At 41.1% G+C, this 26,831-nt stretch overlaps 4 gene segments (V, D, J or C); 1 reads left to right on the forward strand and 3 right to left on the reverse strand.

The window, feature by feature from the left end:
• Window positions 1-1,917: 1,917 nt before the first annotated feature.
• LOC119908040 lies at window positions 1,918-21,996 on the reverse strand. The segment is given in 2 exon segments: window positions 1,918-2,281; window positions 21,933-21,996. Coding segments are annotated over 2 exon segments (405 nt in total).
• On the forward strand, window positions 2,657-3,667 carry LOC119908038. The segment is given in 1 exon segment: window positions 2,657-3,667. A coding segment is annotated over 1 exon segment (471 nt).
• LOC119908044 lies at window positions 12,202-12,840 on the reverse strand. The segment is given in 2 exon segments: window positions 12,202-12,702; window positions 12,778-12,840. Coding segments are annotated over 2 exon segments (393 nt in total).
• Window positions 21,997-23,741: 1,745 nt separating the features above from the next.
• Window positions 23,742-25,224, reverse strand: LOC119908055. The segment is given in 2 exon segments: window positions 23,742-24,956; window positions 25,170-25,224. Coding segments are annotated over 2 exon segments (360 nt in total).
• Window positions 25,225-26,831: the final 1,607 nt, after the last annotated feature.

Raw genomic sequence — 26,831 nt, forward strand, 5'->3', positions numbered from 1 at the left:
CTAGGTGTCCCGCAAGACTCAATCTCTGCTGACTTTACATGCTGCATTTGCTTAATAGCAAGGGACATGGAATTCATTTGTATATGTATGTAGGTAATAAACACCTGTGCATTTTTATCACAAAATTACCTGTGCCTGGTCAATAAACATGTAAATTTCTATGTTAATACATATTTGGCACAAATTCCAGCAGCTGAACAGAGATGAGACTGAGAAAGTTGAGATTCCTCTATATTCATAAACCACCATGATGGGAAATTTTTATCAGGTGTGAGTAACAGTGAGTGAGTAAAGGGAAGTGTAAAATACTTTCCACCTAGAGACACAAAACTTATTACATGTATGAGCTGTAAAATGATTGACTATGAAAGATGGTTTTGAAGTAAAACATTATCTGATTAACTAATGTTATGATGATATTGATACTGAACATTAGAAGTGACTAAATCAATTTTAATCATTGAGTGTATTTTTCTTTCTTAATTTAAGAGTGAAATCCTAAAACCTAATTTAAAGTACAAGTTGTAGACACTTCGATTGTTTCTTCATCAAGGCAATAATTTACTAGGTATAGTGTATTCAACATCTTTAAAGTTTCTTATGAGTTGCTCCAGCCAAATAAATTAACATATCCTCGTGGCCTATTTTCCTGGCCATTAAATATTGTCATAGCAACCATACCAAGTGCACTGAACAATGACAAGAGAGCTACCATTAATGGGCATGGGTATTTGGCTTTAGGGATATTTGGTCAGGTGCTGTTTCAGATTAAACAGGAAAGGCATCCAGATGAAGACAGTGAGAAGCTAGGCTAGTCTCCTCACAACCAGCTTAAACACTTCCCAGTTATACCTAAAGGTTAATACCCCTAGGCCTGAGGATCTGACCCTTTTACCAGTGATCTGGAGCAGTACCTCCTGGACAGGGGTAACTTGGGATCTAACAGACTAAAGTCCTGATTGTTGGAGCACCTTACATTCTCAGACACTAAATATAAAGACCAGTGCTGACGATCTTGATATGATGTGAGGTCTTCACAGATCCTGAAGAACTGAGATCTGACCCGGAGCCCAAGTCATACTGGGTTCCTCTTTCATACTAATTTGGTCTTATCAGGTCAGGTAGTGTCATGTTTTACTGCCAAATGTTTCAGGTCTGTGTGTCTAATACCCGAGTGGATCTGCATGAATCGAGACGGTGTAATAAGAGCAGCGTAGCTCCTTTAAGGAAGAGCTCAGTGTGAAGAGAATGAATCTGATTCACATTGAATTGCTTCAAATATCATTATCTTCTGTCAATCTGTTTGTCCAGGAGGTGAAAACAGGGTTTTGAATATATATTTTTTGTCATTAGTTTCTCTTTGTTGGTAATTTGTATTTTTAGGCTAAATTATTTTTAGCCTAATAATGTGTCCAAACCAAAATGTAATTCTGCCCTTAGACAGTCACAGGTTGTTCAGTGACATGTACTGTATGACCTGTGGCCCAGAATGCATTATGTTTCTGAGCGTCAGTGTTTCTGCCACAGAAAACATTTGTTGCATTGCAGATATGGAGCTTCAGTGTCCTGAGATTTGAGTGTGATGTGTGGACGTTGATGTTTGATATATTCTGAATTTGTTTTGTGTCTCTACATCAGTGGAGCTGACTCTGCTGCTGTTGTGGTTTTAATGGTCTGACTGGGCTTCTTCACTGGAACTGTTCTCTTCATCTGAGGAAACTTTCAGCTTGTTGAGGAGGACTGTTTGAACTTCAGGAGGAAAACTGGTGGAGACGCAATGAGCATCAGAAATCATCTGTGTGTGTGTGTGTGTGTGTGTGTGTGTCCTCAGTGAACTGTATCAGTCTCTGCAGTAGCTTCCAGCTGCAGCAGTCAGTTCAGTTTCTGTTCAGTCTGACTGAGGGAGGTTTTTGTACGACGCTTTTTCACTGTGGGAACTCGTTGGTCACAGAGAACCAATGTGTGATCCTATGAAAACTCTGACAGTAGTAAACTGCTGCATCTTCAGCCTGAACTCCACTGATGGTCAGAGTGAAGTCCACTCCATTCCCTGCTCCACTTCCACTGAATCTGGAGGAGATTCCAGAATATCTGTCTGATGTTCTGTAGATCAGAAGTTTAGGAGCTTCTCCAGTTTTCTGATGGTACCAGGACAGGTAGTATTGTGAACCAGAGTACTGAGCAACTGTTGGACTGGCCTTACAGTCAATAGAGACAGTCTGACCCAGCTGCACTGATTTGGCTGCTGGCTGAGTCACGACAACATTTTGTCCAACAGACCCTGAGGAGAGAGAAGAAACACTGGACATGAGATGGTGAGGTGAAACTCAGCTACACTCCAAATGATTTTCCTCACCCTGAGTGAAGCAGAGGAGAGTCCAGATGAGTACGGAGACCAAAGTCATGTTTTTGATGAGGAGGATTTCTGTGGCTTCTGTTGTCATGAAGGACAGCTGTCAGTCATCCAGTGTTCAACTCTCAGGACTATAAAGTCTCCCAGAGCACTGGAGCATGGTGCTGCTGATGCAAAGTGGCTCTCTATGGAAATGCTCTGACTGACTCCAACAGGGACTTGGATTACTCTGATGATGCTGCTTCTCAATGGATCAATACGTTTACCAGAGGATTGATTAGGAATGTGATCATTTTTATAGACATTTGCTTTGATGACTGCAGAAAGATTTTCTTTTACAACATCTTCTGTCTGCTTTCATTTCATTCTAGAGGGATCAATTTGACTTTCAGACCAATGGAACAATATATACGTAAAAATGGGATTCATTCTGAACAACTGTGTCACTGTTTGATAAATATAACATGAAATAGTGAATTCTTTTAAAAACAGCAAGTGTTTTTGTTGAGTTTGTTGTGTTCAAAGTCAGAGAGCCGTGTCTCTCTACAGTGAGAGGTTTTTGTACGACGACTTATTTTGAGCTAATAATGTCGTAAATATGTTTTGTAATTTTTCCAAATTTAAAACCTGGTTGTTTTATTTCCAGTGCAGTTTGATATCTTTCAGCTCATATGAGGACTCTTTCTGTGCTGATATGCATGAGAGGTTTCTTAAAGGAAGTGAAACAATGTGTGAGTGACTGGTGGAGCAGAAACCAGCTGTGTGGTCCCCGTCCTCTAAGCCGATTGGTTCTTCTCCTAGGTGATGCCCGTCCCACCCTGACGGTGCTGCCCCCCTCCAGCGAGGAGCTGCAGCAGGGGAAGGCCACGCTCATGTGCCTGGCCAACAAGGGCTTCCCCTCAGACTGGAGTCTGGCCTGGAAGGTGGACGGCAGCAGCAGCAGCAGCAGCAGCAGCAGCAGCTGGGAGGAGAGCAGGAGCCCCGGGGTGCTGCAGAAGGACGGCCACTACAGCTGGAGCAGCACCCTGAGGCTCTCTGCAGACCAGTGGAGGAAGGTGGGCTCTGTGACCTGTGAGGCCACCCAGGGCTCCCAGACTCCGCTCTCAGAGACACTGAGGAGAGACCAGTGTTCCCAGTCCTGACCTGACTCACTGGGACTCTGCTACTGGTTTTCCTCTGCTCCTGCTCTCACTCTGCACTCTGGAACTGTCTCTCTCTTTTATTTCACATCTTTCAACAGCAAGATTTACTAGCTTGTTGCACTGTTTCAATATTATTTCAGTGTTTCCAGATAATAAAGACCTTTTCATCCAATCAGCTGTTTTCATGTTTATTATCATCAAAGTGTCTTAATAAATGTTCTCTTGATGGTGTCAGTGACTGTTTTATATCCAGAGAAACTCTGAGCTGACACAAATGTTCCTCCATGAAGATTTTTAAATGAATGTGTAACATTATGTAGTGTATTGCCATATATACTATATTTTAGGAGAGTATATATACTCAGCAAAAACCGGCCATTTTAGTTTCATTGGTACAAACCAGTGATGGTAGCAGGATAAAGCCATCAGTTGCTCAGAGTTGCCAGTATGAGGGAGTGTACTGTTCCGTAGTATCATTGAACCCATCCTCTTGTACTGTGCTACCTGCTACTTCACCGTGCTCTCTCTCACCAATAGGAATAAGTTTCTTAAAATCACTAACAACTCCTACAAAACAATAAGTCTTCCTGCTCCCAACCTGCCAGCCCTCATTAATACTGCCACTACTCGTAGAGCAACTACCATAGTACAAAATCCGAGCCACCCTCTAAAGTCGAGCTTAACCCTTCTCCCATCTGGCCGTAGATACAGACGGCTGCTCTACAAAAAGGCACGCTTTGGAAAACGTTTTGTACCCTGCGCTATAAGAGCTTTAAACTCACAGAAAACTCACTCCTGTGTTATATATGTAGATATGTGTATATTGTCTATGTGTCTGTACTATGTGTAGTTTGTGTGCAGAATTCATGTTGAAGGTGCTCTTTGTACAGATTTCCTCCACTGAGGAAAATAAAGAATGAATCTGAATGTGTAACATCATGTAGTGTATTGCCATATATCCTGTATATTAGGAGAGAAACCCGCCATTTCAGTTTGATTAGTGCAAACCAGTGATGGTAGGAGTTTAAAGGCCATCAGTTCAGTCAGTCTGAAGGACTTCTTGACTGTAAAACTTTTTCTGCTGTTGTCATTACAGATTTGTCTGAAATAATAAACCTTTGGAATAAAACACATGGTAGAAACATTTCAATCATAAATAACATCTGTTTAAACTAAATAGTCATAATATTAACGACAAATCATACATATACAATTACTTATTAAATACATTTTTAAAAAGCTGTTTTAAGAAAAGTATTAAAAAATATATTTTGTGTTGTAATTAATTAATTTTAAGCTTCTTTTTTTCCAGAAAACTCCTGTTGTTTTAGTTTCAGTGCAGCTGTTGAGTCAGATCAGTTCCTCTCCAGCTGAGGGAGGTTTTTGTACGACGTTGTATCACTGTGTGAACGGGAAGCTGCCACCCTGCTGACAGTAGTAAACTCCTGAATCTTCAGCCTGAACTCCACTGATGGTCAGAGTGAAGTCAGTCCCAGATCCACTTCCACTAAAACGATCTGGAACTCCAGACTGACGAGTTGTAGCTGCATAAATCAGGAGTTTAGGAGCTTCTCCAGGTTTCTGAAGGTACCACTGGAGCCAGCTAACACTTGTACTGGTTTTACATTTGAGAGAGACAGCCTGTCCTGGAACAACAGACTGAGATCCAGGAGACTGAGTCAGGACGTTTTGTCCTGATGAACCTGGAAAAGATGAAAAAGAGGAGAAGGGTTATTGAGACAAATCCAGCTTGGAGAAAGATGATCAGCATCCAAACAGAAGAGTCTCATTTCTTTAAGATGGAGAACAGATGGAAGAAGGTAAATGCTGCTTGTTTCAGTGTTTCTCCATCACAGCAGAACATCATTGTGGTGAACCTGGTTGCATCCTGAAGCAAAGTTTTCAGAAGAGAGTCTCACCCTGAACAAGGAGCCCCAGGGTGGCCAGCAGTAGAATCAGTGACATCATCATTGTGCTGCCGGCGTGTCAGTGGCTCTGAAAGGCCTGGACAGCCACTGATCAACACTGGCCTCTTAACGGCTGGGAGCAGAGAGGCAGGACAGATATGCAAACACACAGAGTCAGTGAACTGTAGCTGTCCTCAACATATCATGCTGTTTCCTCCTCACTGCTGGGACAGCTGCCTGTTTAAAACATCCTCATGCAGATTAACCCAAACACAGTATTCTATACAGTAACTGACAAGTAATCTTTTTAAACAAGGAAATGATTTTGTTCATCATTCAATTAACAGATTAACTAAGACTTATAATTATAATACTGTCAGGTTGAAATGGTGCAAGAGAACGATTAAAATAATTCTATGTGGGCCTGATAAAGACTATTGGGTCAGAATCAGGTAAAAAAAAACCAAAAAAAAAGGTAGATATTTAAATTAGATTTGAAGATCTCCATGGTGGGGCAGGACTTAACGTTTGACGGAAGACTATTCCAAAGCCTGGTCACCTTTAGTTGTAGTGACCCAGGCACAGAGTATGTACTTAGCATATCATTCATAAACACAAGAACTCCATCCTGCTCGTTTGGGTCTGCACTAACCTGCCTCTGCACTTGGGCAATCCTGACAATAATGTATTGTGGAGCTAAACTATTGAAGGCTTCAAAAACAAAATCATTTTGTGCATCTGGTATGTAAAACTGTGTGTCATCCGCATAACAGTGATACAAATCATTGTACTTCTGAAAGATAGTGCCAAGGGGAAGCATAAAACTGAGCCTTGAGGGATGCCACATTTAATAGCAGTAGTACCTGAGTAATTTCTCTCAGGTAGGGGGTAAACCAACACTGTGAGAAGGATGTCATTATGTACCTTAACAGGGCAGAGTCAGTAGTAGAAGTTCTCTAAAAACCAGTTTGGAATTTGTCAAAGATGTTTAATGTGTTCAAGTAGGAGGAGGACCACTTTTTCAAAAACGTTGGAAATAAATGGTAGCTTGGAGATGAGCCTGTAGTTTTTGTCACTGGAGTCAAGGGTAGGTTTCCATAAAAGGGGTTGCAGAATTGCATGTTTAAAACTGGAGGGAACAACACCCTTGGTTAAGGAACTGCTAATTATCACCTGAATAAGACTTGAGTCAAACGTCCTTGACTTGACAGAATATTGTCTAAGGGACAGTAGGGATTCATATGCATGACCACCTCCAGCAGCTGTGAAGATAGCACAGATGGAAACTGTTGTGTAAATTACAGTGAACCTCTACATAGACTGCAGAGATATGTTACCCTCTGTGTCACAGTGTTAAACTGATTCAGTCCTTATCTGTCAGGCAGACGTGATGTTGTCTCACTTGGTCACATTCATCAGCAACAGCCAGTTATAAACTCGGTGTCCCACAAGACTCAATCTCTGCTGACTTTACGTGCTGCATTTGCTTTATAGCAGGGGACATGGAATTCATTCACATTACACTTATTCATTTAGCTGACGCTTTTATCCAAAGCGAGTTACAATTGCTATATGGGTCAGAGGTCGCACACCTCTGGAGCAACTAACACTAAGTGTCTTGCTCAGGGACACACTGGTGGATGTGTCACAGTGGGGAACCTGGGTCTCTCACACCAAAGGCATGTGTCTTATCCACTGTTCCATCACCACCCCATATCATTTGTATATGTATGTAGATGATAAACACCTGTGCATTTTTTTAATCACAAAATTACCTCTGCCTGGTCAATAAACATGTACATTTCTATGTTAATTATACATATTTGTCACAAATTCCAGCAGCTGAACAGAGATGAGACTGAGAAAGTTGAGATTCCTCTATATGCATAAACCACCATGAAGGGAAATGGGACTTTTTATCAGGTTGCAAAACAGTTGGAGCCTTTTTCTTTTTGGTAACAACAGTGAGTGAGTAAAGGGAAGGGTAAAGTGCTTTCCATCTAGAGACACAGAACTTACATGTAAAAAGATTACCTATGAAAGACGACTTAGAAGTAAAACATTATGTGATTAACTAATGTTATGATGATATTGATATTGAACAATAGAATTGCCTAAATCAGTTTTAATCATTACGAGTGCATTTTTCTTGCTTAATTAAAAAAGTTGTAGACACTGAGATGTTTCTTTACCAAGGAAAGAATTTACTAGGTATAGTGTGTTTAACATCTTTAAAGGTTCTTAGTTCGGACGTGGCTGTTGTGGTATCTGGCTGTAGGGCTGTTCAGTCAGGTGCTATTTCAGAGTAAGCAGTATAGGCATCCTGATAGGGGTGCAACGGATCAAAAAACTCGGATCAGATTCACGGATCGGATCATTCTTCAGATCAGCAGAACAAATAAACATAAGTTTTGTCTTTTCATTTATTAACACTTTTTATATTTTTTTATTTAATAATTTAAATCAGCTTAAAGGGACATTATGTAGTTTCCAGCGTTTCCAGTGCAGTTTAAAGATTGCTACCAGGCGTGTGCTCGTACGCGTACTCGCTTGAACTCATGAGTGAGCATAATCCGAAACACAACCGCTTTCATATAGAAATCCTGCAATAAACGCAGGAACACCAGCATACAGGCTGTGGCTTTTCACTCAGACATGTTCAGGCTCTGTTACTTCAACGTTCCTGTCTCAGAGGCAGATCAACACCGGCGCCGTACGTTTCATTCAGCGCAGCGAGACACCGGCATATTGGCACAGTACTCCCTAAAAAAGGCAAAGTGACAGCGGCTATAGACAGGTAGGGAGACTGCTTCACACAACATGGTGGAAACTCAGGTAAACTCCCACTGCAACGTTACAGTAATATTTTTATCAGCTTGATGTTGAACTAATCCACGCTCGTTACATGATAAAGTTACAGTGACTGCATTTAGCCAACGTGCTACATCGTTAGCTCGGATGCTGCTTTCAGTAACTGTCTTAACTATCTGTGTATCTGTCACCGGAGGCTCAGCAATTTCAACACGGCTACATGTTTTGGACGATAATGAAACTTTTAGTGAGCTGGACTGAATATTATAACGAGATTGTGTCACACTTTATAGCAGTTAGACCACAGTAAGAAACTTTACTGTAGTGTTAGTGGATGGCTCTTCCACTGGGTTGTGTATTATGTGGGTCATGTTAGTTACAGCGACTGAGAGGTGGAGAAGCCGTGTACCTGAGTATCGGTAAAAGACAACAAATCTAAATTGAACGTTATGAAGCAAACAGCGGTGGGTCCGAGCTAATGTAGCGTTAGCTGGCTGCTCGTGGCTGCATTACAGTAAACATCCTCCATCGCTCCACATTAGCTTTTTACCATTACGATATAACTTTGCACCAGACAACATTAGCAACTACTCGGCGTTAGCCGGCGAGCTAATGCTATCTAACTTGAGCCAACTGAAACACAAAATCAAAATGTTTTACATGTTTTATAATAATGTTAGCTTACCTGTTCAATAGGATGAAAGCCAACTCCGGGTCTGTTTTTATACCCAAAACAAAGCGATGGTTTCTCCATGATTCAAAAGCCCTGCCGATGTTGATCCGTGTTTTCGTTCAAAGTCGATCCGATTCACATTTGGCCTGACGAGCTTCAGCAGATAAAAGTTTTTTGTTGGTTTTTATCCTTATGTGGAGTTTGTGTTGGAGTCTGTGTTGTGCTGGGAGCAGGTCGTTTCTTAGTGTTAGCAGACTCCATGTCGTAAATTGCAGTGTCGTCGAGTGCAGTAGATAAAGCGAGAGGCTCGGGAGCGCGCATGCAGGTGTCAGTCACTGGATTTTGCAGAAAATCTGAGCCGTAGCCTTCAAATAGGAATAGGAATACTTGCCTTCAGAGTTAATAGCCAAACCTGGCAAGTGGATCATTTTAATGTCAGATTACAACCCCTTCACACACAGGCAATAACAAAAGGATTAATTTTAGTAGAAAAACTAAATATAGTCCCTTTAAAGTGCACAAGGCATATTATCTTCTTTTTAACATAATTAATGAAAAACAACTTAAAGTGCAACATAAAAAGGCATATCTCCTTCCTTTAAACATGGATAGTGAAATAAAGCCTATGTCCACATCATCAAAGAAAAAGAAAGAAAGCAAAGCATACCTGAGCTTATAATTTCAAATTCTTTTTCAAAAAGACAAGGATGTCTACATTGTGTGGGGAGAGTGTGGACCTCTTTGCAGTCACTGCGTCCCCTGCTGTTGAGAACACTCTCTCGGAAGGAACTGAAGAGCCTGGCACAGCGAGATAGCATCTTGCCATCTTGGCAATATGAGGGTATTTACACTCATTGCCATTATTACTGAAAATAAAAAATGTATTTAGATTTAAATTGATCATTTTTCTATAATACTCTTTTTCTTTACCTCATCAGTCTTCAGTGCCCAGACTGCTCACAATCTCAGTGGTGAGGTCACTGTATGTCCTCTGGCGTAGGGCAGGGTCCATGTGAGACAGGGACTTGAACCTCGGATCCAGGGCAGTAGATCTGTGAAGGTAGTCCTGTAGAGTAGGGGGTGAAGTTTATCTGGGCTTCAGGTCCTCTCTAATGGCAGACTTGACATCTCGAGTGATGGCGCTGTCTTCCACACTTGGAGCCATGGATTGTAGAATCCTTGTTTTCAGCGGCAGGATAGTTGACACAGATGGTGAAGTTTCAGTGCTCAGCAGAGATGTAACAGTTTTGAGGGGTTTAAGCACCTGGAGGACCTCCTCTGCCACTCTCACATCATCATCAGACAGGGTGATGATGTCTTAGACATTTTTCGTCAGTGCAGAGTATATAGCTGCCTGCTGCTCCACATAACGCTCTAACACATCATAAGTGGAGTTCCACCTTGTTGGGACATCATTTATGAGCTTATGAGTAGGCAGGTTTAGCATTTGTTGCTTTGTCTTAAGCACATGAGCAGCTGTTGTGCTTCGGTCAAAGTAGGAAACCACCTTCCTGATCCTCCCAAGGAGGCGGTCCATCCTATTGACTGAGATTCCCTTCTGTGATGCCAAATTCACTACATGTGCAAAGCACGCTATCCGTGGACCCAGTCCTGCCTCATTCACTGCATTTATTTGATTAGTGGCATTATCAGTTGTGACTGGGATATTAGTACTGGGCCTCTTTATCTTCCATTCCTCCACAGCTTGTGTCAGTACCTGCGCAAGATGAGTGTGACTCTCGTAGAGGGGGCATTGTCTGCAGCACCGGACTTCTCATCTCCCAGTCTGCTGTGATGAAGTGAGCGGTTATCGTCACGTAGCTCTCCGTTCCCCTGGACGTCCACCCGTCTGTCGTGACAGACAACAGAGGATGCTCGGGATAGTTCATCCACAACTTTTTTCTTCTCCTGCCCATAAAGATCTGGCACAATCTTTTCGCTGAAGTGGGTGAGCGACCGGATGTCGTAACGTGGCTCAAGCACTTTCAGCATGTGTTTAAAGCCATGCTATGACTCCTGCAAGTGACAGCTGGTGTGTGTGCTTTTAGTTAGTTTTAATCTTTGGGTGAATGTGGTGTGTTTTGGTTTTTGTCTGTCTGATCATCTCGCTCTGTTGCTTTTGGCCTTCCTGGTTTGGTGTCGTCTCCTCACCTGACTGCAATCAGTTTCAACACACCTGACCATCATCTACTCATTCAGCCTCCCTTCAAAGACCGAGGCATCACATCCAGTCCCTGCTGCATTGTTAAGTCATACTATTATGTCTACCACAACGTACTATTACCAGCTTACTTGCCAGACACCAGTAACTCTGTGAGCTTTTCTGTCTGCCTTGTTTGCTTGCCAGCCGGCCTTCACATTCAACTACAATTTGTTCTGGATCATCTCTCCCTGGCATGTGCCTCATTAATCAGCCAGCTCACAATGACTCAAGAAACCCTGGACCTTCACCCAAAACCCCAGCCCCACCCACCTGCCTGCTCCCTGAACTCACATTCTAACCTGCCTGTTTAATAAACCTCCTTAAACCTGACCTGTTTGTCTCAATCTACTTTTGGGTCCAGCCAGATTCCTGACAAGTAATCAGCATTATTGCTTCCTGTTATTTCAAACTTTTAAATTTCTGATCTAAACTGTGGTCCTTTCCAATTTTACAATGTTATTAAAGACTATAGGGGCGGCTGTGGCTCAGGGGGTAGAGCGGGTTGCTCGTTAATGGGAAGTTCAGCGGTTCAATCCCCGGCTCCTCCAGGCTTCATGTCGATGTTGGACAAGATACTGAACCCTGAATTGCCCCTGGTGGCTGTTCCACCATTGTGTGAATGTGATGTAGTGTCAAAGCAATGAGTGGTCGCAAAGACTAGAAAGGTGCTATACAAATACGAAGCGTTACATTTCCTGTTTTATTTTCTTGAAAATTTATATATGTACCTCCATGAATATCCCTCCTCTGAAGCCTCATTACAGTTAAGATACAAGAATAAATCACGTCCAACTTTCCACAGAGTTTGTACAATTCAGAGGGGAAAAAAGCCAAAATCTCATGGTGGACTTGTGCAGCACTACAGAGCGTTTCACTAATGTCAGTGCACATTTCGGGCAGACAGGCACATAATGAATCAGCCAGCATGGCAGTAAAATCAGGTGTTGAACATTTTCAATGATAGGTAATAAATCTAAGTAGACACTTTTAATGAGATCAAATCTCAGAAGTTATTAGTTGGCTGAACCGAAATAGTTTCTTTATTCCTTTATTCCATCTGTTATGATGAGTTTATAAATCTGAAGTGTGAGGTGACATATGAGGCATTTGGTCCACAAACAGGTTGTTCAGTGACATGTACTGTATGAACTGTGTGTGTGTGTGTGTGTCCTCAGTGAACTGTATCAGTCTCTGCAGTAGCTTCCAGCTGCAGCAGTCAGTTCAGTTTCTGTTCAGTCTGACTGAGGGAGGTTTTTGTACGACACTTTTTCACTGTGTGAACACACGCTGACTGTTGATATAATGATAACTCTGACAGTAGTAAACTGCTGCATCTTCAGCCTGAACTCCACTGATGGTCAGAGTGAAGTCAACTCCATTCCCTGCTCCACTTCCACTGAATCTGGAGGAGACTCCAGAATATCTGTCTGATGTTCTGTAGATCAGAGGTTTAGGAGCTTCACCAGTTTTCTGTTGGTACCAGGACAGGTAGTATTGTGAACCAGAGGAGTGACCAGCTGCTGGACTGGATTTACAGTCAATAGAGACAGTCTGACCCAGCTGCACTGATTTGGCTGCTGGCTGAGTCACGACAAGATTTTGTCCAACAGACCCTGAGGAGAGAGAAGAAACACTGGACATGAGATGGTGAGGTGAAACTCAGCTACACTCCAAATGATTTTCCTCACCCTGAGTGAAGCAGAGGAGAGTCCAGATGAGTACGGAGACCAAAGTCATGTTTTTGATGAGGAGGATTTCTGTGGCTTCTGTTGTCATGAAGGACAGCTGTCAGTCATCCAGTGTTCAACTCTCAGGACTATAAAGTCTCCCAGAGCACTGGAGCATGGTGCTGCTGATGCAAAGTGGCTCTCTATGGAAATGCTCTGACTGACTCCAACAGGGACTTGGATTACTCTGATGATGCTGCTTCTCAGTGGATCAATACGTTTACCAGAGGATTGATTAGGAATGTGTCAGTGATCATTTTTATGGACATTTGCTTTGATGACTGCAGAAAGATTTTCTTTTACAACATCTTCTGTCTGCTTTCATTTCATTCTAGAGGGATCAATTTGACTTTCAGACCAATGGAACAATATATACGTAAAAATGGGATTCATTCTCAACAACTGTGTCACTGTTTGATAAATATAACATGAAATAGTTCATTCTTTTAAAAACAGGAGGTGTTTTTGTTGAGTGTGTTGTGTTCAAAGTCAGAGAGCCGTGTCTCTCTACAGTGAGAGGTTTTTGTACGACGACTCAATCAGTTTGTATCACTGTGGTGGACTTTTGGTGGAGGAACCAGACTGGATGTTAACTGTAAGTACTTTTGACTTCTACATGAACTCAGATTCTCTATATATTCTTTTTATATTTAATAAAAACAAGCTTTAGTTAAAGATGTTGGTTGATGGTTGAAATTTAATATTATTGCAGTGACCATTACTTCACTGTGATACAGATAAAATTCTGTCTGATGAAGAAACTCTTTAGTTACACTTAAAATGTTCATTTACACAGTTTGTACATTCTTGTAATTTAGTTGTTTTTAAAAACTACTGTTAGTTATTAAAGAAAATATTTTGATTCGTAATTTTGTCCTCTGAAAAGAAATTATGTGGAAAAACTTTCACTAAAAGAAAATATACTTAATTGATTTAAATGTAATAATCTTCAATTTTCAGCTGAAGAAATCTATCAAGCATTTATTTAGTGAGTGTTTTATCTGGAAACATTGAATGTGTTTTACTCAGTCTTCCTCCCAGACTAATGAATTTAACGACATGTCACATCCTCACTATAACCAATGAATATCATAATATCACTGCAGTTAGTTTAATCACATGCTGTATTGGTAGAATATTTGTTTGATCTGGAAAAAGCATTTGTAGCACTTCAAACTGTTTTCAGTAGTTCAGTCCGTCTGTTGTCGTGGTTCAGTAGTGATGTCTGCGTAAATGAAGAGAGCAAACACACACCGTCTCTGATGAGTTTGGATTTGAGATGAAAAATCTGAAGACCAGTTTCATCCAGTCTGAGGAAGACCAACAGAACCAGCAGCCTCCTCTGCTGCAACCAACAGGGTGGAGTTTATTTTCTCTGTGCATGAACTTTCTTCATGTTGTCTCTCTGTCTCCTCCTCCAGTGGGTGATGTCCGTCCCACCCTGACGGTGCTGCCCCCCTCCAGCGAGGAGCTGCAGCAGGGGAAGGCCACGCTCATGTGCCTGGCCAACAAGGGCTTCCCCTCAGACTGGAGTCTGGCCTGGAAGGTGGACGGCAGCAGCAGCAGCAGCAGCAGCTGGGAGGAGAGCAGGAGCCCCGGGGTGCTGCAGAAGGACGGCCACTACAGCTGGAGCAGCACCCTGAGGCTCTCTGCAGACCAGTGGAGGAAGGTGGGCTCTGTGAGGCCACCCAGGGCTCCCAGACTCCGCTCTCAGAGACACTGAGGAGAGACCAGTGTTCCCAGTCCTGACCTGACTCACTGGGACTCTGCTACTGGTTTTCCTCTGCTCCTGCTCTCACTCTGCACTCTGGAACTGTCTCTCTCTTTTATTTGACATCTTTCAACAGCAAGATTTACTAGCTTGTTGCACTGTTTCAATATTATTTCAGTGTTTCCAGATAATAAAGACCTTTTCATCCAATCAGCTGTTTTCATGTTTATTATTATCAAAGTGTCTTAATAAATGTTCTCTTGATGGTGTCAGTGACTGTATTACATCCAGAGAAACTCTGAGCTGACACAAATGTTCCTCCATGAAGATTTTTAAATGAATGTGTAACATTATGTAGTGTATTGCCATATATACTATATTTTAGGAGAGTATATATACTCAGCGAAGCTGCTCTACAAAAAGGCACGCTTTGGAAAACGTTTTGTACCCTGCGCTATAAGAGCTTTAAACTCACAGAAAACTCACTCCTGTGTTATATGTGTAGATATGTGTATATTGTCTATGTGTCTGTACTATGTGTAGTTTGTGTGCAGAATTCATGTTGAAGGTGCTCTTTGTACAGATTTCCTCCACTGAGGAAAATAAAGAATGAATCTGAATGTGTAACATCATGTAGTGTATTGCCATATATCCTGTATATTAGGAGAGAAACCCGCCATTTCAGTTTGATTAGTACAAACCAGCGATGGTAGGAGTTTAAAGGCCATTAGTTCAGTCAGTCTGAAAGACTTCTTGACTGTAAAACTTTTTCTGCTGTTGTCATAACAGATTTGTCTGAAATAATAAACCTTTGGAACAAAACACATGGTAGAAACATTTCAATCATAAATCACATCTGTTTAAACTAAATAGTCATAATATTAACGACTTTAACATTGTAAATGAGACTACGGAATTCTAAAATATTACTTAAATCTTAAAGTCGGTATAGTGTGCACCCCATTATTTCCAAAATGAGTATGTTCAAGTTTCTATGAAAAATTGAGATGAAGTGAAATATATATATATATATATATATATATATATATATATATATATATATATATATATATATATACAGACACAATTGTAGTGTTCATGTCTTATACTTCAGATGTTACATTGATTCAAATCATACATATACAATTACTTATTAAATACATTTTTAAAAAGCTGTTTTAATAAAAGTATTAAAAGTATGAATGTTTAGATCAAATCCAAAATATTATGTGATGTAATTAATTAATTTTAAGCTTCTTTTTTGTTTAAAGTGTTATTATTATTGTCTAAATGTTTTTTTTATAAACCTCTGTTTTAGTTTCAGTGCAGCTGTTGAGTCAGATCAGTTCCTCTCCAGCTGAGGGAGGTTTTTGTACGACGTTGTATCACTGTGTGAACGAGTTAGCACTCTGCTGACAGTAGTAAACTCCTGAATCTTCAGCCTGAACTCCACTGATGGTCAGAGTGAAGTCAGTCCCAGATCCACTTCCACTAAAACGATCTGGAACTCCAGACTGACGGGTTGTAGCTCCATAAATCAGGAGTTTAGGAGCTTCTCCAGGTTTCTGAAGGTACCAGTGCAGGTAGCTGTAACCAGAACTAGTAACACTTGTACTGGTTTTACATTTGAGAGAGACAGCCTGTCCTGGAACAACAGACTGAGATCCAGGAGACTGAGTCAGGATGATTTGTCCTGATGAACCTGGAAAAGATTAAAAAGAGGAGAAGGGTTATTGAGACAAATCCAGCTTGGAGAAAGATGATCAGCATCCAAACAGAAGAGTCTCATTTCTTTAAGATGGAGAACAGATGGAAGAAGGTAAATGCTGCTTGTTTCAGTGTTTCTCCATCACAGCAGAACATCATTGTGGTGAACCTGGTTGCATCCTGAAGCAAAGTTTTCAGAAGAGAGTCTCACCCTGAACAAGGAGCCCCAGGGTGGCCAGCAGTAGAATCAGTGACATCATCATTGTGCTGCCGGCGTGTCAGTGGCTCTGAAAGGCCTGGACAGCCACTGATCAACACTGGCCTCTTAACGGCTGGGAGCAGAGAGGCAGGACAGATATGCAAACACACAGAGTCAGTGAACTGTAGCTGTCCTCAACATATCATGCTGTTTCCTCCTCACTGCTGGGACAGATGCTGTTTAAACCATCCGACTGTAACTGAAAATTAACTTTTTTAAGTAAAAATCTTCTAACCAAACTAACCTAACTAATTAAAGCCTTTTTTTAATAAAAGATCTGGCCAAGAGGGCAGCATGAAAACAGCATTAGCAAAACACAAGACCAAACATTATTAATTTCACTTTAGACATTAAGTCGAATAAATTAGTAAGCGTCTACATAGGCTGCAGAGATATGTTGCCCTCTGTGTCACAGTGTTAAACTGGTTCCGTCTTTATATGTCAGGCAGACATGATGTTGTCTCACTGGTTTAATATTTATTTAATTGTTTGGACATTACAGTTACATTTCAACTACATTTTTACACCCTTACAACTTCATAAAATGAAATTACATTACATACACTTAAAGAGGTGGTATTATGCTTTTTGGCTTTTCCCCTCTCCTTTATTGAGTTATATATCTTTTTTGTGCATGTAACAGGTTTGCAAAGTGAAAAAGCCCAAAGTCCAGCCCAAAGGGAGTTCCCATCTCCCACAGAAATCTCTGCTGTGAAGTCACAGGGATGAAAGCCAAATGCGCCTCATATAAGCGGTTACTCCGACATGCCCTCAAAAAACAGCGGTGGAAAAACAATGAGCTGCAGCACACACCTCTCCTCTCCCTTCCAAACACTAGCTACCCTCCAGGCAGACAGTGGACATAAAGTTGTTCCGTGATGTAGAGACAGAGCTCAGTTAAAACTTTATAGATGAAAGATACTTTTGTTACAGATTAATAACTCACCACTCTGAAACTCTTGCTCCAGTCCATGTTGCCAAGCTGGTCGGCAACATGTATAGCTGAACCGAAGCTGTTTACCGGCTTCACGCTGACCCGCCCTTCTTTGTTTCTGATTGGCTAGTAGTGCTTAACTAGGAACTGTGCATGTGCAACTCTCAATAAAGATCATTTAGAGACTAGAACGAAGCCTCCAACACAGGGTAAAAGAGGAGCTGCAGCAATGTGCAGTATGACAAACAATATGGTGTTTTTTGAAAATCAAACCACGTAAACCTGTTCTGGTACAACCCCTAAATAAAATTTTGAACCAGAAAGTGAGCATAATACCACCTCTTTAATGCTCCAAAACCCAACTTTCTCTTATACAATACATTTCATACAATCAGGTGTTTTCCTGCAGTGAGGTTTCTGTGACGTTCCAACTAAAACTGGATCAAACTGATTTTTCATGGCACCAAACGCTCATTAATTCACTTATTTTTGCACTATTTAAACTTTTGCTGATGTTTTCTACACTTTTTACAGTCATGATGATGCTAACACTGCCTCAACTCCTACATGCACCTGGGTTCTACAAAAGGCACTCAGGAATGTGGGCTCATTAATATAGAGAGTGAGTGGATAATAAACGTATGAGGCACATTATACAGCGGGAGTGGCCAAACCTTAAACCTTTAAAACACATTAAAACATAATGTACAGTTTTTTTTAAAGCATACATAGAGGGACTGGCCCAAGAGGTTTATGGTTTAAACAAGAGCTTTGTTATGAACAGCTAGCAGTTTTTGTCATGACAATGGGAATGGGAACAAATAGTAAGTTACAAGTTCATAAAATATCTATATTTCTTAAATATTCAGATCAATTTATCTTCAGTTTTGACCTGAAACATTAACATGTCAGTGTCAGAGACGGGCTGAAGCACTGAAGCAAATTAAAGTGGTTACATCTTTTGAGTACTCGGTTAATATCAAAATCAAAGAAACTAAAAGGAAATAAATTAGAACAATGTCAGATTGAATGCTGTAAGAGAACATCTAAAATAATTCAATTTGGGCCTGATAAAAACTATTGGGTCAGAATCAGGTAAAAGCCAGAAAAAAAAGGTAGATCTTTAAATTAGATTTGAAGATCTCAGTGGTGGTGCGTGACTTAATGTTGGACGGAAGACGATTCCTTAGCCTGGAGGCAGCAACAGAAAAAGCCTGGTCACCTTTAGTTGTAAGTGAGTTGTTTTGAGGATGACCTAAGTGACCTAGGCGCAGAATATGTAATTAGCATATCATTAATAAACACAAGAACTGCTTACTGCTCGTCTGTGTCCTGCATTTGGTTCCTAACCTGCCTCTGCACGCGGCCAGTCCTGACAATGTATTGTGGAGCTAAACTATAGAGGGCTTTAAGAACAAACAAATAACATTTTGTGTGCATCTGGTATGTAAAACTGTGTGTCATCCGCATAACAGTGATACAAAACATTGTTTTTCTGAAAGATAGTGCCAAGGGGAAGCATGTATAGCCAGAATAAGAGAGGGCCTAAAACTGAGCCTTAAGGGATGCCACATTTAATAGCAGTAAAAATGATTTCTCTCAGGTAGGAGGTAAACCATTTTAACACAGCGCCCTATAGACCAACTTTGTCCTCCAGGCGTTTGAATAGAATTCCATCTTCGACTCTGTCCTAAGCTAAGATCAAGCAGGACTAAAATGGCACTAGAATCAGAGATGACGGAGAGAAGGATATCATTATGTACCTTAACAGGGCAGATTCAGTACTATGAAGTTCTCTAAAACCAGACTGGAATTTGTCAAAGATGTTTGACGTGTTCAAGTACGAGGAGGACCAATTTTTCTAAAACGCTGGAAATAAATGGTAGCTTGGAGATGAGCCTGTAGTTTTTGTCATTGGAGTCAAGGCTAGGTTTCCTTAAAAGGGGTTGCAGAATTGCAAGTTTGAAACTGGAGGAAGTGACACCCTTGGTTAAGGAACTGCTAATTATTACCTCAATAAGATGGAAAATAAGGGACACGTCTAAGTAGACTGCAGAGATATGTTGCCCTCACTGTCACAGTGTTAAACTGGTTCAGTCCTTATCTGTCAGGCAGACATGATGTTGTCTCACTTGGTCACATTCATCATCTACTGTCAGTTAAATTCTAGGTGTCCCGCAAGACTCAATCTCTGCTGACTTTACATGCTGCATTTGCTTAATAGCAAGGGACATGGAATTCATTTGTATATGTATGTAGATGATAAACACCTGTGCATTTTTTATCACAAAATTACCTGTGCCTGGTCAATAAACATGTACATTTCTATGTTAATACATATTTGGCACAAATTCCAGCAGCTGAACAGAGATGAGACTGAGAAAGTTGAGATTCCTCTATATGCATAAACCAGCATGATGGGAAATGGGACTTTTTATCAGGTGTGAGTAACAGTGAGTGAGTAAAGGGAAGTGTAAAATACTTTCCATCTAGAGACACAAAACTTAATACATGTATGAGCTGTAAAATGATTGACTATGAAAGATGGTTTTGAAGTAAAACATTATCTGATCAACTTATGATGATATTGATACTGAACATTAGAAGTGACTAAATCAATTTTTCTTTCTTAATTTAAGAGTGAAATCCTGAAACCTAATTTAAAGTACAAGTTGTAGACACTTAGATTGTTTCTTCATCAAGGCAATACTTTACTAGGTATAGTGTATTCAACATCTTTAAAGTTTCTTATGAGTTGCTCCAGCCACATAAATTAACATATCCTCGTGGCCTATTTTCCTGGCCATTAAATATTGTCATAGCAACCATACCAAGTACACTGAACAATGACAAGAGAGCTACCATTAATGGGCATGGGTATTTGGCTTTAGGGATATTTGGTCAGGTGCTGTTTCAGATTAAACAGGAAAGGCGTCCAGATGAAGACAGTGAGAAGCTAGGCTAGTCTCCTCACAACCAGCTTAAACACTTCCCAGTTATACCTAAAGGTTAATACCCCTAGGCCTGAGGATCTGACCCTTTTACCAGTGATCTGGAGCAGTACCTCCTGGACAGGGGTAACTTGGGATCTAACAGACTAAAGTCCTGATTGTTGGAGCACCTTACATTCTCAGACACTAAATATAAAGACCAGTGCTGACGATCTTGATATGATGTGAGGTCTTCACAGATCCTGAAGAACTGAGACCTGACCCGGAGCCCAAGTCATACTGGGTTCCTCTTTTATACTAATTTGGTCTTATCAGGTCAGGTAGTGTCATGTTTTACTGCCAAATGGTTCAGGTCTGTGTGTCTAATACCCGAGTGGATCTGCATGAATCGAGACGGTGTAATAAGAGCAGCGTAGCTCCTTTAAGGAAGAGCTCAGTGTGAAGAGAATGAATCTGATTCACATTGAATTGCTTCAAATATCATTATCTTCTGTCAATCTGTTTGTCCAGGAGGTGAAAACAGGGTTTTGAATATATATTTTTTGTCATTAGTTTTTCTTTGTTGGTAATTTCTATTTTTAGCCTAATAATGTGTCCAAACCAAAATGTAATTCTGCCTTTAGACAATCACAGGTTGTTCAGTGACATGTACAGTGTGAACTGTGACCCAGAATAGCGTCAGTGTTTCTGCCACAGAAAACATTTGTTGCATTGCAGATATGGAGCTTCAGTATCCTGAGATTTCAGTGTGATGTGTGGACGTTGATGTTTGATATATTGTGAATTTGTTTTGTGTCTCTACATCAGTGGAGCTGACTCTGCTGCTGTTGTGGTTTTAATGGTCTGACTGGGCTTCTTCACTGGAACTGTTCTCTTCATCTGAGGAAACTTTCAGCTTGTTGAGGAGGACTGTTTGAACTTCAGGAGGAAAACTGGTGGAGACGCAATGAGCATCACAAATCATCTGTCTGTGTGTGTGTGTGTGTGTGTGTGTGTGTGTGTGTGTCCTCAGTGAACTGTATCAGTCTCTGCAGTAGCTTCCAGCTGCAGCAGTCAGTTCAGTTTCTGTTCAGTCTGACTGAGGGAGGTTTTTGTACGACGCTTTTTCACTGTGGAACTCGTTGGTCACAGAGAACTGTGTGATCCTATGAAACTCTGACAGTAGTAAACTGCTGCATCTTCAGCCTGAACTCCACTGATGGTCAGAGTGAAGTCAACTCCATTCCCTGCTCCACTTCCACTGAATCTGGAGGAGATTCCAGAAAATCTACTTGATGTATAGTAGATCAGAAGTTTAGGAGCTTCTCCAGTTTTCTGATGGTACCAGGCCAGGTAGTATTGTGAACCAGAGCGGTGAGCAACTGCTGGACTGGCCTTACAGTCAATAGAGACAGTCTGACCCAGCTGCACTGATTTGGCTGCTGGCTGAGTCAAGACAACATTTTGTCCAACAGACCCTGAGGAGAGAGAAGAAACACTGGACATGAGATGGTGAGGTGAAACTCAGCTATACGCCAAATGATTTTCACATCACAGAAAAATGATTTTCCTCACCCTGAGTGAAGCAGAGGAGAGTCCAGATGAGGACGGAGACCAAAGTCATGTTTTTGATGAGGAGGATTTCTGTGGCTTCTGTTGTCATGAAGGACAGCTGTCAGTCATCCAGTGTTCAACTCTCAGGACTATAAAGTCTCCCAGAGCACTGGAGCATGGTGCTGCTGATGCAAAGTGGCTCTCTATGGAAATGCTCTGACTGACTCCAACAGGGACTTGGATTACTCTGATGATGCTGCTTCTCAATGGATCAATACGTTTACCAGAGGATTGATTAGGAATGTGTCAGTGATCATTTTTATGGACATTTGCTTTGATGACTGCAGAAAGATTTTCTTTTACAACATCTTCTGTCTGCTTTCATTTCATTCTAGAGGGATCAATTTGACTTTCACACCAATGGAACAATATATACGTAAAAATGGGATTCATTCTGAACAACTGTGTCACTGTTTGATAAATATAACATGAAATAGTTCATTCTTTTAAAAACAGGAAGTGTTTTTGTTGAGTTTGTTGTGTTCAAAGTCAGAGAGCCGTGTCTCTCTACAGTGAGAGGTTTTTGTACGACGACTCAATCAGTTTGTATCACTGTGGTACACGTTCGGTGGAGGAACCAGACTGGATGTTGGAAGTAAGTTTCTGCACAAATATTAAATATCGTATCATCAGCGAAGGTTTTAATTTCTGTGTCTGAACATTTGTAGTAGATATAAATTTCCTCTGGACTGATCTAAATCACTTTAAAGACTCAATCTTATTGTTCGTTTCTCCTGTTTAACCATGAAGCTGAACTCAAAGCAGCTTTACTGAACTTCTCTTTAAACGTTCCATTTAATTTGTGAAATGTGAACAGCTTGAACTGCATAAAGATTAAAGAACAACACTCGTACTTTAAAAATCATTCAGCCTTTAATTCTGCATTTTAAACTGTTTAGAAGTTGAGTTAAAATTATTTTGAATAGTGTGAATGAAGATAAAAATGTTTCCAAATCTCTGATCTTCTAAAATGGCTCAAATTGTCTTTTAACCTCAGTTTGAAATAATGTTGACAGTTCTCTGATGCTGTTTTTAAATCTGTCTGAGGAACAGGTTACCTGTGGTCGTCAGGTATTTTGGGCTGATAATGTCCTTTAACAGTGGATCTCAGTAACTTTTGCCCTTTTGAGAGTTTTGACAGTAAATATGTTTTTTGTATTTCCAAATTTAAAACCTGGTTGTTTTATTTCCAGTGCAGTTTGATATCTTTCAGCTCATATGAGGACTCTTTCTGTGCTGATATGCATGAGAGGTTTCTTAAAGGAAGTGAAACAACGTGTGAGTGAGTGACTGGTGGAGCAGAAACCAGCTGTGTGGTCCCCGTCCTCTAAGCTGATTGGTTCTTCTCCTAGGTGATGCCCGTCCCACCCTGACGGTGCTGCCCCCCTCCAGCGAGGAGCTGCAGCAGGGGAAGGCCACGCTCATGTGCCTGGCCAACAAGGGCTTCCCCTCAGACTGGAGTCTGGCCTGGAAGGTGGACGGCAGCAGCAGCAGCAGCAGCAGCTGGGAGGAGAGCAGGAGCCCCGGGGTGCTGCAGAAGGACGGCCACTACAGCTGGAGCAGCACCCTGAGGCTCTCTGCAGACCAGTGGAGGAAGGTGGGCTCTGTGACCTGTGAGGCCACCCAGGGCTCCCAGACTCCGCTCTCAGAGACACTGAGGAGAGACCAGTGTTCCCAGTCCTGACCTGACTCACTGGGACTCTGCTACTGGTTTTCCTCTGCTCCTGCTCTCACTCTGCACTCTGGAACTGTCTCTCTCTTTTATTTGACATCTTTCAACAGCAAGATTTACTAGCTTGTTGCACTGTTTCAATATTATTTCAGTGTTTCCAGATAATAAAGACCTTTTCATCCAATCAGCTGTTTTCATGTTTATTATCATCAAAGTGTCTTAATAAATGTTCTCTTGATGGTGTCAGTGACTGTTTTACATCCAGAGAACAACAGTTTAACATCAATATATTTCTAAAGTTACAGAATATTGAGAGAGATTTTAAAGTCAGACATAACTCCTCATTATATTTTGATTAGTACAAACCAGTGATGGTCGTAGAATTCCATATTTTTTCACAATCAATTTGAATTCATTCATGACTGTAAAACCTTTCCTGCTGTCGTTACAGATTTTTCTGTAATAATAAACCTTTTTGGAACAAAATCCCTGGTAAAACTGTCTTAATGGTAATAATTTTAATCTTGTAATTGTTTGTGTATCCAAAGAACCTTTTCACTTGAATAAAACTAAAGATGATAAAAGGAAATAATTCAAATGTTGCTGATTTATTTACTCCATGAACCTTTTGGTTCCATTATGAAATAAATGTGTTTGCTGGAATAAAAAACACAAATTAAGTTATTTATACATGTTGTTATAGACATGATTGGTCATTTTGACTAGATGAATGAAATTAGAGTTTATTGAGATGATATTTCGTTAAGTATGTTGAAGTTCCTATGAAATTTACAATTTTAGTGTTATGATACTCTGTGAATTTCAGAAGAATAGTTCAATTAGATTATAAATGTTTGGCTTAAATACAGAATATTTAGTGTTGAAATGTTTAAAGTGTTGTTATTATTGTCTAAATGTTTTTTTATAAACCTCTGTTTTAGTTTCAGTGCAGCTGTTGAGTCAGATCAGTTCCTCTCCAGCTGAGGGAGGTTTTTGTACGACGTATCACTGTGTGAACGGGAAGCTGTGACTCTGCTGACAGTAGTAAACTCCTGAATCTTCAGCCTGAACTCCACTGATGGTCAGAGTGTAGTCAGTCCCAGATCCACTTCCACTAAAACGATCTGGAACTCCAGACTGACGAGTTGTAGCTGCATAAATCAGGAGTTTAGGAGCTTCTCCAGGTTTCTGAAGGTACCACTGGAGGTTGTTATAAACACTTGTACTGGCTTTACATTTGAGAGACACAGCCTGTCCTGGAACAACAGACTGAGATCCAGGAGACTGAGTCAGGATGATTTGTCCTGATGAACCTGGAAAAGATGAAAAAGAGAAGGGTTATTGAGACAAATCCAGCTTGGAGAAAGATGATCAGCATCCAAACAGAAGAGTCTCATTTCTTTAAGATGGAGAACAGATGGAAGAAGGTAAATGCTGCTTGTTTCAGTGTTTCTCCATCACAGCAGAACATCATTGTGGTGAACCTGGTTGCATCCTGAAGCAAAGTTTTCAGAAGAGAGTCTCACCCTGAACAAGGAGCCCCAGGGTGGCCAGCAGTAGAATCAGTGACATCATCATTGTGCTGCCGGCGTGTCAGTGGCTCTGAAAGGCCTGGACAGCCACTGATCAACACTGGCCTCTTAACGGCTGGGAGCAGAGAGGCAGGACAGATATGCAAACACACAGAGTCAGTGAACTGTAGCTGTCCTCAACATATCATGCTGTTTCCTCCTCACTGCTGGGACAGCTGCCTCACAAACAGGCTATATTTGTGTCAGAACATGAAAGAACTCCAACTATTTCAACTTTACATCAGGTCTCTGTGTTGACGTGTTGGGCTGCATACACATAAACTGATATAAAATGATGCCTCAGCTTTTTATTTTGTGAATATTTTAAATCATTTGATGTAGAAGTGCTGATGTAATTGATTTTGTGTAATCAGGTGGAGTTTATATATAGTATGGACTTGGTCATTGCGATTAATTGTAAATTTCTCTTATTTCCTAATTTGTTGAAATTTTAACCCACTGAAAGATGTTTAAGTGAAAGGAGAGTGCTTTTTTTATTTTCAATGTTCCACTGCTTTACTTCATCCATAAAATGTCCGGCATGATGTCTCTCCCCTCTTTCAAGATGGTCAAAGCATTTGAATGCTGTTTAAATTGTTCATCAATAGAATAGGCAGTAACCCAGAGGTAGCTGTTATTCCCTAGTGATGTCCAGTGGTCACCAGTAAGTGCGACCATCGCTGTCATCTCTAACTCCTCAGCATGTTTTGCCCTCTCTGCTTCATAAAGCTTGTGTATGACTGCGGTTCTGGAGGGCAGCTCATAAGTTAGGTTGTTGGATGCGATCTGCGATCTTATGTTGCAGAGACCTTTGTCCTCCAATGTGTCATTCGGCCTGCATGTTGTGGCTCTCCATTTAGCAATGGCTACTGTTAATTTGAAGGTTGAAGATTCCATGGTCTTCCATCGCATGTGGTCTTTCTCCTATTACCTTGGCTAACACTGTTGGTGTTAGATGTTGTTTGCTTGGCTTGCATGTAAACTGTCAACAAATGCAAACTAACAAGTGTTCACACAGCAAGTTAATAATGACACCCCTCCCTGCTATGACTCCTGCAAGTGACAGCTGGTGTGGGAGTGAGTGTGCTTTTGTTAGTTTTAATCTTTGGGTGAATGTGGTGTGTTTTGGTTTTTGTCTGTCTGATCATCTCGCTCCGTTGCTTTTGGCCTTCCTGGTTTGGTGTCGTCTCCTCACCTGACTGCAAGCACTTTCAACACACCTGACCATCATCTACTCATTCAGCCTCCCTTCAAAGACCCAGGCATCACATCCAGTCCCTGCTGTATCGTTAAGTCATACTTGTATGTCTACCACAACTTACTATTACCAACTTACTTGCTAGACACCAGTAACTCTGTGAGCTTTTCTGTCTGCCTCATTTGCTTGCCAGCCTTTACTAACCTCTGCTGTTGTCTAACACCAGACCTGCCAGCCGGCCTTCACACTCAGCCACAATTCGCTCTGGATCATCTCTCCCTGACATCTGCCTGATTAATCTGCCAGTTCACCTTGACTCATGAAACTCTGGACCTTCACCCAAAACAACAGCCCCACACCTGCCTGCTCCCTGAAGTCACATTCTAACCTGCCTGTTTTATCAACCTGACAGTTAATCA

The sequence above is a fragment of the Micropterus salmoides genome, unplaced genomic scaffold, assembly GCF_014851395.1.
Source record: "Micropterus salmoides isolate LMB-PRFRI ecotype aquatic unplaced genomic scaffold, ASM1485139v1 Ms_hic_scaffold_17, whole genome shotgun sequence".
NCBI classification, from domain to species: Eukaryota; Metazoa; Chordata; class Actinopteri; order Centrarchiformes; family Centrarchidae; genus Micropterus; species Micropterus salmoides.